This window comes from Aulonocara stuartgranti, assembly GCF_965226115.1.
Source record: "Aulonocara stuartgranti genome assembly, chromosome: 11".
Taxonomy (NCBI): Eukaryota; Metazoa; Chordata; class Actinopteri; order Cichliformes; family Cichlidae; genus Aulonocara; species Aulonocara stuartgranti.
The window spans coordinates 21167304-21184155 of record NC_138947.1 but is presented as its reverse complement, the minus strand read 5'-3'; the positions used below and the strand labels follow the sequence as shown (position 1 = coordinate 21184155).

The 16852-nt window shown below is 39.4% G+C and overlaps 2 protein-coding genes across 4 annotated transcripts in view; both read right to left on the bottom strand.

Annotated features, from left to right (window-relative positions):
• The window catches only part of rhbg (Rh family B glycoprotein), a 90789-nt gene that overhangs the window by 30980 nt on the left and 42957 nt on the right, over positions 1-16852 (bottom strand). The gene's annotated exons all lie outside the window — the stretch shown is intronic.
• Positions 1-16852, bottom strand: part of bcan (brevican) — a 31458-nt gene that overhangs the window by 1311 nt on the left and 13295 nt on the right. Inside the window, exons 3-15 of one of the 3 annotated variants that reach the window (XM_082550403.1) lie at positions 16507-16589; positions 13578-13985; positions 11226-11400; positions 10675-10802; positions 9265-9558; positions 8170-9042; positions 6768-7508; positions 5183-5425; positions 4072-4176; positions 3802-3960; positions 2169-2251; positions 1850-1994; positions 1551-1733 (exon numbers count right to left, since the gene is read on the bottom strand). In XM_082550403.1, coding sequence (XP_082406529.1) covers positions 1551-1733; positions 1850-1994; positions 2169-2251; positions 3802-3960; positions 4072-4176; positions 5183-5425; positions 6768-7508; positions 8170-9042; positions 9265-9558; positions 10675-10802; positions 11226-11400; positions 13578-13985; positions 16507-16589 — 3620 coding nt within the window. The remainder of the gene's footprint in view (positions 1-1550; positions 1734-1849; positions 1995-2168; positions 2252-3801; positions 3961-4071; positions 4177-5182; positions 5426-6767; positions 7509-8169; positions 9043-9264; positions 9559-10674; positions 10803-11225; positions 11401-13577; positions 13986-16506; positions 16590-16852) is intronic. The other 2 variants (XM_082550405.1, XM_082550404.1) reach the window with 2 other exon arrangements.

Sequence of the window (16852 nt, the reverse complement as noted above, 5' to 3'; positions counted from 1 at the left end):
TTCCATGTAAGCTGCTTTAGATTAGTTTGCTCTCTATAATCTTTGTATAAATGAGCTTCCTGTACTCAGCTGACACTCCTACAGCCTCATAATTAGGGATGGGTATCAAAAACCGGTTCTCGTTGAGAACCGGTCCCACTGTTTCAATTCCTTGGAATTGTTTGCCATTTTTGCAAAGGATTCCCTTATCAATTCCAGTCGCCCCAAATGACGTCACCACATTGCAGAGCATCATTTACCTGGCAGGAAACATGGCGGCTCAAACGCTCAAAAGTTTGATTATGCTTTACGAGAACGGATGACATCAGGGCAACTTGCAATACTTGTAAAGTAGATATTTCATTTAAGGGAGGAAACACTACGAATATGCAAAAGCATTTGCTCACAAAACACACGATGACCTTAAATGAATGTCGTGTTTTTAATTCCACTCCGGACTCGTGAATCTCAACCCAGCAGCAGCGGTAACGTTTGCACGTCCTCTCCCGTTAATGTGGCAGGTAAATAATCAACTAACAGTGCATATTATGTTAGCGCGATCTGCCTTATTACAAAACCTGCCATTACTGTGCATTTAGGTGACCATGATGAGAGAGACAGACAGAGTCTGGCTCAGATGCTGGCAGTTCTCGCTGCAGTCTACCGGTAGCGTCTCCTTTCAGGCCAGGATAGACGAATGTCACCGAGCAGTGACTAAGTTTGTGCTTAAAGGCTTGCACCCATTTGCCACAGCAGATGCCCCCGATTTTCGGTAAGTGAATGTGTTTAATTGTAGGCAGGGACATTACTGGATATTCTTGTGTAATTGCTACAAAATAATTTATGTTATACTTTGTTATTGCTACAGAAGAATATTTATTTTATTATTTTACATTTACAATTTTTTTCCTGGGGACCCTGTGACACCCCATTGAAGAGCCACAGGCTGGATCTCTTAAGATCTCACTGTTGGGTTTGTAAGGCCATGTTACTCCTAAATTTCTATCTTATTCAAAGAGAAGATATAAAACAAAGTTCTAAGCTATTCGACCTTAGTGTTCTCCTTTTTTAAAAAGAATCGATAAGAGAATCGATAAAGAATCGAATCATTAAACAGAATCGAAAATGGAATCGGAATCGTGAAAATCTTATCAATACCCATCCCTACTCATAGTGGACAGTCTCAGCTGAATCTAAGATATTCTTTCTTGCCCAAAGTTGGTATGTTCAGTACACCTTAACACCTGCAGACACTTTCTTTTAGTCCCACTCTTGGCCATTATGTCACGTTACTTCTTGTACTACAGAGGTCAATACATGCATGTCTGATTTTCTATTATATTGTTCACTCAGACTGAAAAAATATCTTTTTTAGGGACTAAAAATAGAGCAATATTTCACTGATCTGATATCTGAAGATATTCTGTTGTAAGGCTTTTAGGTAAAAAAAATATCAGAAAAGTGCTTTTGTATGTAATTTACATTATAGTCACATATTACATTGCAGAAGCACGTGACTGTTTTATAGTAATAGGTGTAACTAATCATGCTCAGACATATGATGGACTTACTTGGCATGCAGGTAATTTGAGGCTCTTCCCACTGGCCACCTGGCAGGCATTTAATGACAGGATTCATTTTCTGGACAAAATCCTCTTCACAGTAGTATCGCACTTTGGTGTTTGTCTCGTAACGCAACCGCTTTTTCCCAAACACCTTGGCATGGGGAACATGGGGGGGCTCACCACAGGAGGCTGTTGGAAACCACTTTGAGTCTTAGATCTTTACTCTTTTTTTTTTCTTTTTTTTTTTTTAGAAAAGGAGTTTAAAAAAGAAGGAATTAGGGGAGATTAAAATGAGGTGAACTCACTGACGCCCTTCTTGCAGGTGTATGACAAGTGGTAGTTGCATGGCACGTCGCTCCAGCGGCCTCCATCATGCCACACCATCACCGCACAGTCCTCACCAGACAGGAAGTAGCTGTCAGGCTGCCCTTTGTACCAGTTTTCATAGAGCTGACAAAGAGAAGTGAGCAGATTTGAAATTACATAGTAATCTGGTTGATTGTGCTCTCATTCTCACAGTCATAAATCAGGTGACTAAACAAACCAAATGTAAGAAAATCATGTTAAACAGCTGATAAATCCTCTGAATCTCAAACATGTCAGGTCAAAACTAATAAAACTCACCAGTGGGTTTCCATCTGACCAGCGGAAATCTCCCTCAATGGTTCTGTCATTTAGTCCAATCCACTGATATTCTCTGTATTTTTCTAAAATTAGCATAAGAATATATGTATTATATATATTGTTTATTAAGTCATTGCACTTTTTTAGGACAATTTGTAGACAGTTTTCTGTTTGTTGCCATTTTTTTTTCAAATTAGTAAACCCTATTTTTACTTCTGAGAAACACTGCCACTCTAAGATGCTCGTCTTATATCCAATCACCTTTTGCCAATTAACCTAATTAAATTATGTTTGTCCAGCTGTTTCTGTGTTGTACTGTGAATAATGCACTTTATGACATTTGCAAATCATTCTGTTTTTATTTACATTTTACACAGCATCACAACTTTTTGTTGTGATAAAAAAAATGCTTCATGTTCCCAATGTAACATTTATCCACAGCATGTAAACAATATACTAATATATTTTCACACTTAAACTGTTTGTCAGCAACAATAATTTGAATTAAAGTATGTTTTGTGAGAAAATTATGAAAGAAAAAAATCTTTTGTGGTACACATTCCTGCTTTAAAGTTCTCTGCTGTTTTGGGAAGCCGGCTGCTTTTCACATCCTTACATAAGAGTATCAGTTAATAGGATCAGTGCCCACTGCCTGCCGAGCACAAGGAGCCGCCACCACAGCGATGTCAGATAACGATGTCATCGCCCCTTAGCAAGACAAAATACCAACAGCAGCTGTGAGTCACTGCCATGTTCTTGGAAAGAAAAACAAATTCCAAGTGATGAAAGACACGAGAGGTTATTGTTGTGTCTTGTCTGGAGAAAATCTCAGCGTCTCGTTCCTAAAACAAACTCATGACTTTTCATTTTTTAACAGTTTGACTCATGTTGAAGCATGAAAAGTGACTGGTTTGACACCTGCCTCTGCATGGCAAGGCACAAAACCCAACTGCACAAAACCCAAAGAGAACTCAGCTATTAGAAACAACAAAATTCATACTGTCCTTTGATTGGGAATGTGACTGTTTTTTACAATGAATTTTAGATTTTATGCGTGGAGAACAAAATATATTATGCATTACTGACCACTGTGCCAGCATCTACCAACGTTTCTCCACCTCGATTAGGTTACGGACATTCGAAACAAATGAACAAAAATATTTGTACTTATTTCAGTAACTAAACTTAACAAGTACCATTAAGTTTTTCATGGGAGCAACCCTCATACTCAACTCTGCTGCTCAACCCACACATGCGGGGAAATAAACAGGTTTTCCAACTGTATAGGACTTACTGCCACAAAGCATTATTACAACAAAGAAATAAATGACCAAATACATACTTTCTTACTTTTTGTGACAGGTTTATTTTTTAATGTTGTGTAATTCAGTGTATGCTTCTTAGACATGAATTGCATTTTTCAAGTAAGTATTTCAAAGCTTTGCAAGATTACCCAGTGCAAACATTAAAAATATACAGACAATCTAAAACTTTGTCATCATTATTTGTGTGATATACTTGACGTTTCTTCAGCTTCAAGAAGTAACATTTAACTCGTGCAGTCAAATGATGTTTTTGCTTCCTGATTACAAAATCTTTGATAATCATATGAGTCACTTGAGTCATGTTTTACCATTGATGTAGTCCTGCTCCTCAGGAGTCATGACAGAGAGCAGATGCCCGCCGCACATCCGACAGTGCTGCTCAGCTGCCTCCCAGCTCTGCCGCTTGCTAAAATGACGATAACAATATCCTTGAAATTTCTCCCAGCCTGGCTCACACATCTCCAGGTCTGAGACAGAAGAAAGGACAGAAAAATATCAAGAAATGTATTAAGTCTGAATAAGTAGAAAGGTTGGCTTATGTTTGGAAGATTGTACATCTGTATTTTATGGTGCTATACCTTTCTGGCAAAAGTCTCCTCCATAACCAGGTAGACAAAAGCATCTTAACGATTCACCGTCAACACAAGTGCCTCCATTCAAACAGGGATTCTCCAAGCAGGAGTCTGTAGATATGAGAAATGACAGTTATAACAGAGATCCAGAAATATTTCAGATGTGTGCATTATTCTGTATCTGTGAAACTAATATTTATGAAATTTAAAAAAACTGCATACTTTATTCATTGTATTAAATTGTCAGAGTCCATGTATACAAACATTAATTTCCCAGCTGTTTTCTATGTTAATGGGGATAAAATTGCATATATGTGTCTTATTTTATTGACAATTATACAACTTATTGCTTAAAAACTCAAAATACACTTAAAAAAAGGAACAGATTATAAAGATAAAACTGCTCAATTGACTAGTAGGCTGTCTGATTTTCAAATGTAAAACCCCTTCAAAGACACACCAGCAGAGGGAGCTGTTGCCTCAAACATGGTTTCTCCAAATTAGTTTCCAGTATTTACTCTGTTAGTCAAATTTTAATATTGCAAGTCATTTAATGTCATTTTAAAAATGGGTTTCTTTTTTTTAAAAAAAAAAAAACAATCTAACATTTTTAATTCCCTGAAGTGATCCTGCACATTAAGAAAGAACATCCTTCATTCCAGACTTACACATGAAATACAATATTTGAACTATAACTACAACAAAATCAACTCAAGGGATTTATGAGTCCGTGATGACATGACCTGGCTGTTCTTTACACTAAAATAACGAAATTATGTAAATAACAAATCTAATCTAAACTAATAACTGATCCATCCGTTGAGTTGCGTCAGCCTGAAGTCTTAAACCAGCAGTATAGGACTGGGCTATTTGATGAAAATCTAATATCGATATATTTTGGGGGGCTCTATCACAATGCACGATATATATCGCAATATGTCTTGAGCCGCAGTGCCCCTGGTACCGGGAGCAAGCGGGAAGCTACAGTTTAACCCTCTGTGCAGTATAAAATAAAACTCCACATTTGGCATTTTCCTAATCACACCTTACTCTTCCCAAAACACTGATAAGCATCAGCTGCTGTTTCTATTTGCACTTCTTTCTGGAGTACAGATACCTGAAAAGCCTCCTTGTCCTGCAGCTGAAACTTTGGCAGCAGGCAGGGAGGCAGCCATGGCAGTCTGCTCGTTCCCTTCAAAATACACAGGGTATATGGTGGGAGCAATCATAGTCATATCACTGTTGTCTGTGGTCAGTGCTGAGCTGGAGATCTCCTCCTCTTCAGGACGCCATGTGCATATTTTAACTGAAGGCTCGTCTGTGCCGGTCACCTCCATACTACCATGGGATCCATGTTCTGCTGAGACATTTCACAACATGTTCACAAGTTAATTTTAAAATCAGACAACAACTTTCTTGGAGTTTGTGTAAGTTGTCTAGCTCTCCGTGAGTAAATAAATATGTGGCTTATTAGAAACAGATATGTCCAGACTTCAGTACAACGCACTATGTAAGACGGTAGAAGAGGTTACTGTTAGATAAACAAAATATTTTTTGTGAAGTATCTAATTAAGACCTTTAGAGGAGACATATTATTCACAATCTACTTTGCCACTGTTGTGTGCATAATTAGGTATCCCCAATGTGTCAAGACACATAAAACATGAGAAAATAATATTTCTTTGATTTCTTTCATTTGGATCAGCAATCATATCTGTGGACCAATAAAATTTGCAGCTGTGGTGGCAAGCACAGCACTCCATCCATAAATAGATATGCCTGAAAAGCAAGAACTCATAAATGAAAGACAAACTAAGGCAGTTTGCCACTGTTATTTCACTGCTACAGCCACCAGAGCATGTCAAATGCTGTGCTTTTGCTGAACGAGCAAAGCTGGGTCCAAGTATTTGGAGGACATTTGAAAAGAACAGAAGATTCATTGATTTACTATTATTTTGATAGAAAATGGAAAATCTTAAGTGTGCCATTACCTTGATAGGCCGAAGATATGCCAAAAGAAGTCAAGAAGCAGGTTGCAAGTTTTTGCTTAATAGGTTAATAGGGCACAAAGTCCTGCTGTTAGAGTGATGTTACCAAGGACGAATGACCCTAAGGTTCATTGATGCTTAGATAGAGTGGCATATGCAGTAGTCACATCCACATGAATGCCAGTATCTGAACTGTCAGAGCAGAACATTGCTTGATCTCTTCTAATAGAGGTTTTCTCATCTACATTTTTTTCTTAGTTTCTTGTGACTGAAATGTGACATATGGTCTAATTAACCACCCAGAAGCCGCTTTCCATTTTTCTATAATAATACTATGTCTCACACATGACTTATGAATGACAGTGATTTCATACAATGGTCACTTAAAAAGTAAAAGTTCGTCATTAAAAGGTTACCATTTCCATCAATGTCAACTGACTCACAGTCAACTGAAGGAGCTGTTACTCCCGTTTGCAGCTCTACTGTGTCTGACAGAGATGTTATTGTAACAAACAGCAGCTCTTTTGGAGTTATAGCTAAAAACATGTTAAAAAAAACCCCAACAACAAAAACTGGATGGTACAGGCCTATAAACAAGGGTTTATGAATGATCTGCATGGTTTCTTCAGCTAAAACTTACAATACACATACTGGGAACGTGTGCGCCCTACATTTATTTGTTAGAAAGGGGTGTCGGACCCTTTTAAACTTTACCATTAATGGTCCCGGTGTTGATCTCTTGCTCGTTAGAAGCATCATCAGTTTCCTCAGGAGCAGCAGGAGGCTCAGCGCTATATTCTCGATCAGACCGAGACTCCTGTGGTGTGGCAGGAGAAAGCTCAGGTTCCCAATTGGGTGTGAGTGTTAAATGAGGGATCAGAGTGATTTTTATCTCTGAATGAGGTGCATTCGTGCCAGCATCACCATTAACTCCTTCTGAATTGGTGTCCCCTGAGTTTTCTGGGTTTTCTCCTGACGATTTACCTGGTCCTTCTGTGACATCTTTATCGGTCTCCTCTGGTGCAATATTTGTGATATTTTGGGCTGTATGGAGGATAATCACTGAGCTGTCTCCTAATCCCTCCATTTCGGGTTTATCCTGAATGTCGTCCAATGGCTCAGCCCCAGATGAAACGTTGCTTTCTGGTATGTAGGTTATTATCTCTGAACTGGCTTCAACTTCAACAGGAGGAGGAGATAAGGTTGCAGAGATTGGGGATCCCAACAATAAGACAGGTTGGTTTTTTAGAACAGGAGCGTCGATGCTGAGGCCTGTGTCGTCTGAGAAAGTGATGACCTCCGCAGTTGAGATTACAGTTGGAGGGTTGTGTCCACTCTGCTCTGCCAGATCATCTGTTGCCACGTCTCCTGAAGTGCTACTCAATTCCTCAGCGCTATGCTCAATTGGGATGGAGGACTCCGTTACATCTGAGTGAGCTTGAGTAGGATCGTAACCTGCAAACAAAAACAAAAAAATCTCTACACTTCTGAAGCAATTTAGACTGATAATGGGGAAACACAATGCATGGTATAATGCTAAAAACTAGTAAAGTAGCAAAGAAAAGTAGCATTTTGGGTATTGGAAATATAAAAACCGTTTACAGGCCTAGACAGAAAATTGTGTTTAAGATATACATAATGTCACTGTGGGTCATTTGGGCAACTTTTTGTTGGATGCAGATGTGGACAGGCAGGTGGGCTGACAGTACCATTTAATGGTGCTCAGAAATAATGTAGCAGTGTGCAGAACAACATACACACACACACAATCTCTACCAGTAGATGAAATATACAACCTTTAGAACTCTAGAAACTCTAGAAAGAGTAACTCTTAATGAAAATAGACTGCCATTTACTCTGAATGACTAATCAAACAATTTAAACTACAGCTCTTATTTAACCATGTACTATTTTTTCTATATTTTACATATTTAACCACATCTAATCCATGGCTAGTTTTAGAATCACTAGTTAACACTTTTGGGAAGAAACCCCCAGACACAGATGGAGAATGACTGCAGCCAGGGTTCAAACCTTCCTGCTGTGAAGGCACAGTGCTAATCACGGCACTACGACCCGTCTTATGGGCTAAATTTCACATTTAAATCTCACTTACTTGAATCAAGGTTTGACTTAGTGACCACTTTGGTTATGGCAGTGGTGTCCAAATCGACTGTCACAGAATGCTCCTGTTCTTCATCTGGAGAATCATCAGCTGTACTTTTATCAAAAGCAAAAGCTGGCATCGGTGAAGTGGCAAGAACATCTGTTACCTCAGTGTGGAGTGAAGTCATTGCCACTGATATCTCCTCACTAGTACCAGTGCTGGCTTCTTCTGGCTGTTCTGAAGCATCATAAGAGGTGCTCACATAGACAAGCTCAGTCACTGAGGCATTTTCCTCAGGGACATATGGAGTGTGGTCCTTTTGCAAAACAGGTAAATCCCACTCTTGATGCACCTCATCAGCTCCAGATGTGGCATTACTAACTGGCACATCTGGATTTTCAGTCATAGAAATATGATGCTCTGTGGGTTCTCCACTTTCTGGATCTGCCACATCAGTTATGGGTATAATGGAGTAATAACCAACTGTAACTACATTATCTGTGTTTGGAGAAGGGGATGAAATTATATACGACTCCTCGTGATCTGTATCTGGATCCTCTTCGGGTGCTGGCTGATAGGACTCAGGGTAGTTGGCTTTCTTTACCAGTTCCCAAGTGTCATTGGTGGACATGTGCTCTTGGTGATCAGACAGAGGAGTTGCAGTCTGAGGAATGTCTGCTGTCAATTGTGATATTGTCACTGTGTGAGCATCGACAGTACCCTGCTTTATTGGATTTGTAGTCTGGGCAACTCCATCTGTCATTGCTTCACTTTTGCTGACATCCTCCTGCGAGGACGTAGTTACAAAAACAATATCTTGGCCAATATCCTCTGGCTCAGTGGCTAAAACCTGGGGAGAATCTGTGTAGGGGCCATTATCACCTGGAGAAAGAAACATAATTTGAAAAAAAAAAAAACTGAATTCACAATATCCTTATGTTTACTGGGATCTTCATGGCAATAAATGTAAAATACCAAGTTGAATTTTACGTAATAAAGCTATATTTCTTTTCTGTCCTTTTATCCATGAAACTACCTACAAAAGCACCGGCACTGAGGGGACAGAATAAACTCAAATAGAAATTACACGACTTGCTCTCTTACTTCTGAAGCAGTAGACATCATGTCGAGAGTGGGTCTCAGGAAAGCCCGTCTGGTTGCTGTATCTGTAAACGGTTCTGACCCCAGGTTCACCACCTCCACAGCGCTCTCTAGGGGTGACAATGGGGTACCGCACACTCCCGTCTGCCAGCCACCCTGGGCTGCAGTGATTTAGTCCGTCATTCCAAGCTGCATAAAGCTGAGCAGTGGTGGCCAACTCTGCACCATGACTGAGACAGTAGGCCTTTGCCTCACCAAAGGTGAAACGCTGGGGGGTGGAGCCATGGAACACCTCACCTTTCAAACAGAGAAACAATAATGTTGACATGTTACTTTTGCTACATTTTTACTAGTGATGTGCGATACCACTATATTTCCTTTCCGATCCGATACCAAGTAAAATTCAGGGTGGTATCGACGATACTGATCTGATACCGATACTCTGTACAAAAACTTAATGCTTCATTGTATTTCATAATACAATATATAATTGTATTATGTAATTGTAATAATAATATAATAATATAGCTTCATAATGATTACAGGACATCAGACTACTTGTTCTTATTGCTTAATAATGCAGAATTATCATATAGAAATTCAGTTCGACTCAACATAAGCTCATCATATTCTGTGATATGATTTACTCTGAGGTGTTTGACGAGGTCAGTGGTGTTGCCACAAAACCTCACTGTCTTGCCACATATATCGCAAACCATGTCTTGGCTGTTTGTGGCGGTAAAATACGTCCACACATAAATCAGTTTACGCTCAGCTATTGTTGCGAGTGCGCACGACACATTTATACAGCCATATTTCGCATATGACTATGAAAGGTGTAAGAAGTAGTTCCTTCCAATTTAGATGATCTGAATGATATAGTTTCTTTTCACTGTGTTCCTGTTGATGAAAAACTACAAATTTACCCCAAAGTACTAAAATATGAATATTTTAATATGAGAATCGATTCTAGAACATAAATTGTTGGTATCGGAAGAAGATCCGCACACCACTAATCTTTACATACTATGTCTAATAAAGCGGGCAATTGCCATAAAGGTATTTTTGATCATTAAGGGTTTCAAGGCATGCTTTAAGTGCAACTAGGCGGCGATATGCTTGCTCAGATTTAGCAAAAGTTTTTACCAAAGTTTTGAGAACCCCAGTGATCCTCTAAAAATAAATTGTTACTAATCATAGAAATCGCTTTTATGCTAAAAGGAAAGAAACAAGCAGGTTTTACACATTTAACACATCACAGAACCATATCATATTACTGAATCTGCAGTTATTAAAACTGGTGACAAAATATACAAAAAGAGTACAAAAATAAGACACAGGTTTTATCATAAAATACATTTAACATTAAAAACTTGTGAAATGCATTTTACAAGTTTTTAATAGTTGTATTACCATGAATATTCTCCACATAGCAGTACACGTCATATAGCTCATCGGGCTCTAATAGTCCATAGTTCCTCACTCCTGGCAAGCCATCCATGTCTCCAAAACAGCCCTCTCTTGGCATCTGAATGGGGTATCTGTGGATGGAAATGCCAAACATCACTGAAGCACCTCTTCTTCTCTAATGGCAGCACTCTAAACATGGCACTTGTGTAAGTACATTTGTGAGTAGGTCTTGAAGAGCTGAAATGTCTGGTTTGAGATCAGATGAGTGACTCTCAGGTACTTGACAATCTCTGTGTTATAATGTGGAGAGCATATCAAATATTAGCTATCTGAGTGGAGCACTATCATCCCCCGAATGACTGACCTCTACACTAAATGCTCTTTTTTCTACATAGAAAACAACAAGTCAATCTACAATGTCAGGCCTGATGTTTGTTTGGAGCTGAAGAAAGGATTTGGATTGATTGCAAATGTACGCTGAAAACAACCTTGAATTAATTCACATAAAATGCTTAAAAGGCCAAACATTGCCAAGTAATGTGCCCTGTCCTCACCTCACAGAGTGGTCTGAGAGCCAGCCTGCATCGCACTGCTCATATCCGCTGTTATAAGAAGCAAGTAGCTGCTCTGGGGTAGCGATGTCAGCCCCGATGTCCTCACAAGCCTCTTTAGCCTGCTCAAAGGTAAAAGCGTAGCGGCTGGATGCATCGCGGTAGTGAAACACCACACCTGCAAAAAAAAGAAAAGCTTTGTGAAATCTGTGCAGATCTTGTAAAACATGTAGTACTAAACAAGCACTCACATAAACAGATATCACAAAGAAAAGTACATTATTGCAGAGCACATTATCAACATGATAAAATCAAATCATAAAATTATAAAAAATATAACTTAACTAACTGCGATAGAATGCACTTTGCAGTTTAATCTTTTGACTTAGCTTTAAGATTCCTGTAATGGTTTCATTACTCCATCAGTGGCTGTTCCAAAACATAAGTATATTTAAGCGTAATTGGCTTCAGCTGAGCATATGCTGCTTGGCTACATGCTGAGAATGTCACCACTTAAACAAAAGATGGGCTGCATGTTGTATTCACCGTGATTGGGATTCGTCTTGTATATTAGAAGGGGACATGAAACGCTATACATATAAAGGCTAATATACACCATTGAGCCTGCTCTTGAAAAACAGACATAGGTGTAACATTGTCTGTGAAGCTGGATTTAAGAAATAAGTGCTTAAAGTTTTAAAAACATGTTTACGACCATCTTGTGTCTGTGAGTGTGTCATGACATCATGTGTTTGGTTGGTTGCGGCTAACAGACTTCGTTTAAGCTAAATAGTGATAGAATCAATACCTCAGTGGAAAACAAGGACTAATGTAAGTCTATTAGCCGCAGCCAACCATTCAACCACATGACGTCACGTCCCCTACTGACAGAAGACAGCAGTAAACTTTGGCTTCAAGGACTTTTCCAGCTTTAATCCGGCATTACATCTATGTCGGTTTTTGAGAGCAGGGCTCAGTGGTGTATATTAGCCTTTATATGTGTAGTGTTTCATGTCCCCTTTAAATTAATTAAATGGAATCTGAAATGAATTCCTTTCTTCTGTTAACTACAAGAAGAAGTTGGTTTATTTCCTTAAATTTACATCCCAACAGCCCAACCTTATTGTGACCTTAGTGAGCAACACAATGGAATTCTTGTCATTATTTAATGCAAACTTCGTGAAACCAGCATGCAGAGCCTGATATATTAGCTCACAAATTACTGTGGTCAGAATATCCATATTGTATTGCTTTGAGAGGGCAAAGTCATTCATCACACATGCTGAAACTGTGCATACTATTGATACAGAAACAGGAGAGAAACAGCAGCTTTTCTTTTGTTCTTTAGGGAACGGTTGACCTTATTCCTTTTCATCGTATTGACTGGGACACTTTTCTTTGACTCGGAGTCAAGACACACCTGACTTACACCACCGACTCACTCATACCTGGGCAAGGCCATTTCACTATTTTACTAAGTCATTGTGACATTATTGCTTGTGGAATAACTACATGATGTGGTTCGCTCTGTTTATTTTAGTACGAAAGGTGGCACGCATTGCTTTTTTGTCTGTGTAAAAAAGTTGTGCTTTGAAAAGCATCACGCACAGCAAAATGCACTAAAAAGACATTGAAGGAGATTTTGCCATTCATCTAAAAGAATGTTGATATTTATTTGAAAAGGGAAGGTGAAAAACTTTCAGGTCACTGAAAACATCTCTTTACATAAAGTCAAACTCCACTACAGGCCTGTTAAATAAACTCCCAGTGCACAGATTTCTTGATAACAGCTAGATATAAACTCCAAATCTGCTAAACTTTCACCTCTGAACCAAAGTTAACCTGATTCTAGCCTTAAATGATTGGAATTATGTTGAATTCAATCGTTCCCTGTAGTGTTTCAGACTAAAGACCAGATTTAGCCCAGAAAACAACATTCATGGACAAGTGATGCTGGAGGTATATCTGTGTAGTATCATCATACTGTTAACAGTATGATGATAAAAACAGATGTTTTAAATCTCAAGTAGCAAAACCTTGACTCCATATAAATATTTTTCTCTTTAACCATCAGATGTGTAAATAAGTCAGTTTCTAATAGATTCACGACCATCATTGATAGAAATTACATTTGCGTGTTATTCACTGTGTGAAAGCAGCTAAGAGTAAAGTTTCTAAAATGATTCCGAACTCACTGCACATGTTCATAGTATTTGGTACTAAATTCATAAACAATTTAAGTGTAGCTTAATTTTAAAAGGGAAATTCTTAGTATGTTCATTTATTGACCACATTATATTATGTTGTTGACTGACAGTCTGATAAAAAAAAAATATATATATATATATGTCTCACCTTTGACCTTGACCTGCACAACATCATTAGCATCCTCGAGACCTTGCTGCACCTCACAGCGGTAAAAACCAGTGTCGTTCTGCCTCACGCTCTCAAGACGCAGGGTGAGGTCAGCGGGGGAGTAGGCATAGTTGAACAGAGAGGCCCGTTCCTTGTAGGCCTCACTGACCCTCACTCTGTCACCACGGGCCACCAGGATCTCTGTCTCCATGCCATGATTCAGGATACTCCATTTAATCCGGGGGACAGACAGCACAGCGTGGCGACCATTGGTAGAGGGGGATGGCGGCGGGTGTGCCAGAGACACCAGGCAGGGTAAAGTCAGAGAGCCACCGAGCACCGCAAACACAGGTTGGGTGGCTGGGATGGTTACATGGAGAAGCTTCGAATCATCTGAGAAGAGGCAAGCTTTAAAGTAACAAGCGACCTTTTGTAATGCACTCTAATTTTTTTATAAGAATCAGATGTTTGTGTGTTAAGTACATATCCAAACCCTCACAACCATGCCTTTCTAACTTTCTCTCTAAAATGCTCAACCTGAGATGCCCCTTATATACATTCATATCTGGTCACTGTACAACTCTGCTACCTTTAGTTTTACCTCCTGTCTTTTTGCTACCATATCCAAACTAGGCATCATAGTGTAGGTCTCACTGCCACCTTCTAAACTGTCCTTTTTCACACTTGCTGCTATCCTTCTGTCACATATCACCCTTGACACACTCTCTTCTTCACCTCTTTTATGCACCGGCTGATCCCAGGCACTCATTCACCTTCACTACCACCATATTTGCATTATCTACCACTGAAGCAGTAGAGAGCAGTGATGTGGCTGTAGTGAACACGTATTTCAAGGTGGATTCGGGGGGAAATGTAACTAGGCATAGGGTGACCTTGGACGGGAAGAAGAGGTAGTGAGTGAAGGTAGATCCAAGGATGAAATGGTGGAAGTTGAAGAAGGAAGAATGTTGCAGGGAATTCAAGGAGGAAGAAATTGGGCGATATGGTAGAGTTACCAGATGCATGATGAAGGAAGCTGCCAAGATGGTGTTTTGTATATCCTATGGACAAAGGAAAGTGGATAAGGAGACTTGGTGATGGAATGAGAAAGTACAGATAAGCATTGAATGGAAGATTTTGGCAAAGAAAAAGTAGGATAGTGAAGGAGTAATTTGAGGCTGTGGTTTACAGCAAATAGAGAGGTGGTAAAAAAATGAAAAAGGCTTATAGTGATTTGTATGTGAAGCTGGAGACTAAGGAAGGAGAAAGAGACTTGCAGCATTTGGCTAGATAGAAAGACTGAACTTGAAAGGATGTGCCGGAGGTTAGGATGATTAAAGATATAGGTGGTAACATACTAACAAGTGAAGAGAGTGTATTGAGAGTGTTGAAGGAGTCGTTTGAGGAACTGAGGAATGAAAATGAGAGAGAGAATAAGGCAGATGGAAAAAACGGTTCCTACAAAGCAAGTGAGGGCAGCTTTGGAGAGGTTGGAACTAGGAATGTGATTTGTCCAGAGGATATGCCTGTGGTGGTGTGGAGATGTCTTGGAGAGAGCGTAGTGGACTTTTAAACCAGATTTCTGAACACAAATTTGGAGAGTGAGAGGATGCCTGAGGAGTGGAGAAGTGAACTGGTACCGATTTTCAAGGACAGGGGTGATGTACAGCGCTGTAATAACTACAGATGGGATAAAGTTGATGAGCCATATCATGAAGATATGTGACAGAGGTGTTAAAGCTAGGTTAAGCAGAGAGGTGACGATCAGTGAGCGGTAATATGGCTTCATGCATTACAGATGTGATGTTTGCTTTGACAGGAGCTGCGCTGTTTCTTTGCGTATCTAGTGAAAGCATATGATTGGGTGCCAAGAGGGGAACTGTGGTATTGTGTGAGGAAGTTAGAAGTGACAGAAAGGTATTTGAGGTTGGTGCAGGACATGTATGAGGACGGTGAGACAGTGCTGAGGTGTGTGATAGGAGTGACAGATGAATTTCAGGTTAGCACGAGATTACATCAGAAATTGTCTCCAAGCCCTTTCTTCTTTGCGATGGTGATGGACAGGCTGACAGATGTGGGCAGGCAGGAGTCTCCGTGGACTGTGATGTTTGCGGACAATGATGTGATTCAGTCACTGGTAAGTTCAAAATCAAACTCTGGTGGGTAAAATATGAAACATGGCTGAGGTTTTAAATAACAGTGTCGGTGTCCAAAGCAGAGGAAAGTTGACTTAAAGAGAGGGAGACATTACATTTAATTCATGTTTGTCAGACAATGGATGAACCGAGGGTGTGCACCAAAACGCAGAAGGAAATGTGAATCACATAAAATTACTCTAGAAGAGCCCAAGAATAAGAAAGAAATGAAACTAGAAATGAGCATAAAAGGTCAATTTTAATTAGCTACTTCTTGGGTTATTATACATACTATTCATTGATGACAATTGTGTAAATATTTGTGTTTTAGTAATATTATATAAATTAGGGACACACAAACATGGCTCAGCCACTTCTCTTAAACGTAGACACAATGATGTTTCAACAAAATCTAATGTTAGCTAAATACAGTTACAGCTTTCATCCTGATGATGGTACTAGATGAAAAGTTAAGGGATTGCCTGTTGATATACAAAATGAGCCATTTGATTACTTTTTCTTTAATTTTCTTATTCTTTTGCTGACACAACGAAAGAGCTACATTTACATAGCGGTATCAATTAACCTTGATTTTTAGCTGGAACACTCAGATACCTTTGAGCATGGCTTCCACAGGGTGCATGTCAGCAAAAACAATAGATGACATCAAATGATTTAAGAGGACCCTACTGCCCTAAAATGTTAGAGGTCAGGTGTGATTTAATGAAGCTGTGGATGTCAGTAGTGGATGGCAGTGGTGAAAGTGACGGAGATAGAAAGGGAGAGGTGCATACCAGGCTCATGGAGGGAAGTAGAGGGCGATAGCAGGACAAAGAAACAGATGGCGCACAGCAGCGCACGCAGAGGCACATCCAGCCTGTGGGTAAAAGACAAGAAAGGAGACAGAGGGACATAATGTGTGAACCTGAATATGACAAGGAGTTCTCCAGTTTGAACAACATGTCTTTTAGGCATACTACTTCCTAATACCCTATCTTCACTTTCAGTTATAGTACCCAGTGCATTAAATTTAAATCCCTTTTCATCAAACAAACAAAGAAAAAATTCTAATTAAATAAAAAAAAAAAATGATGAGTTGAAGTGCAAAAGAAGCAAAGGTTCTGTCACAGGAAGGATTAT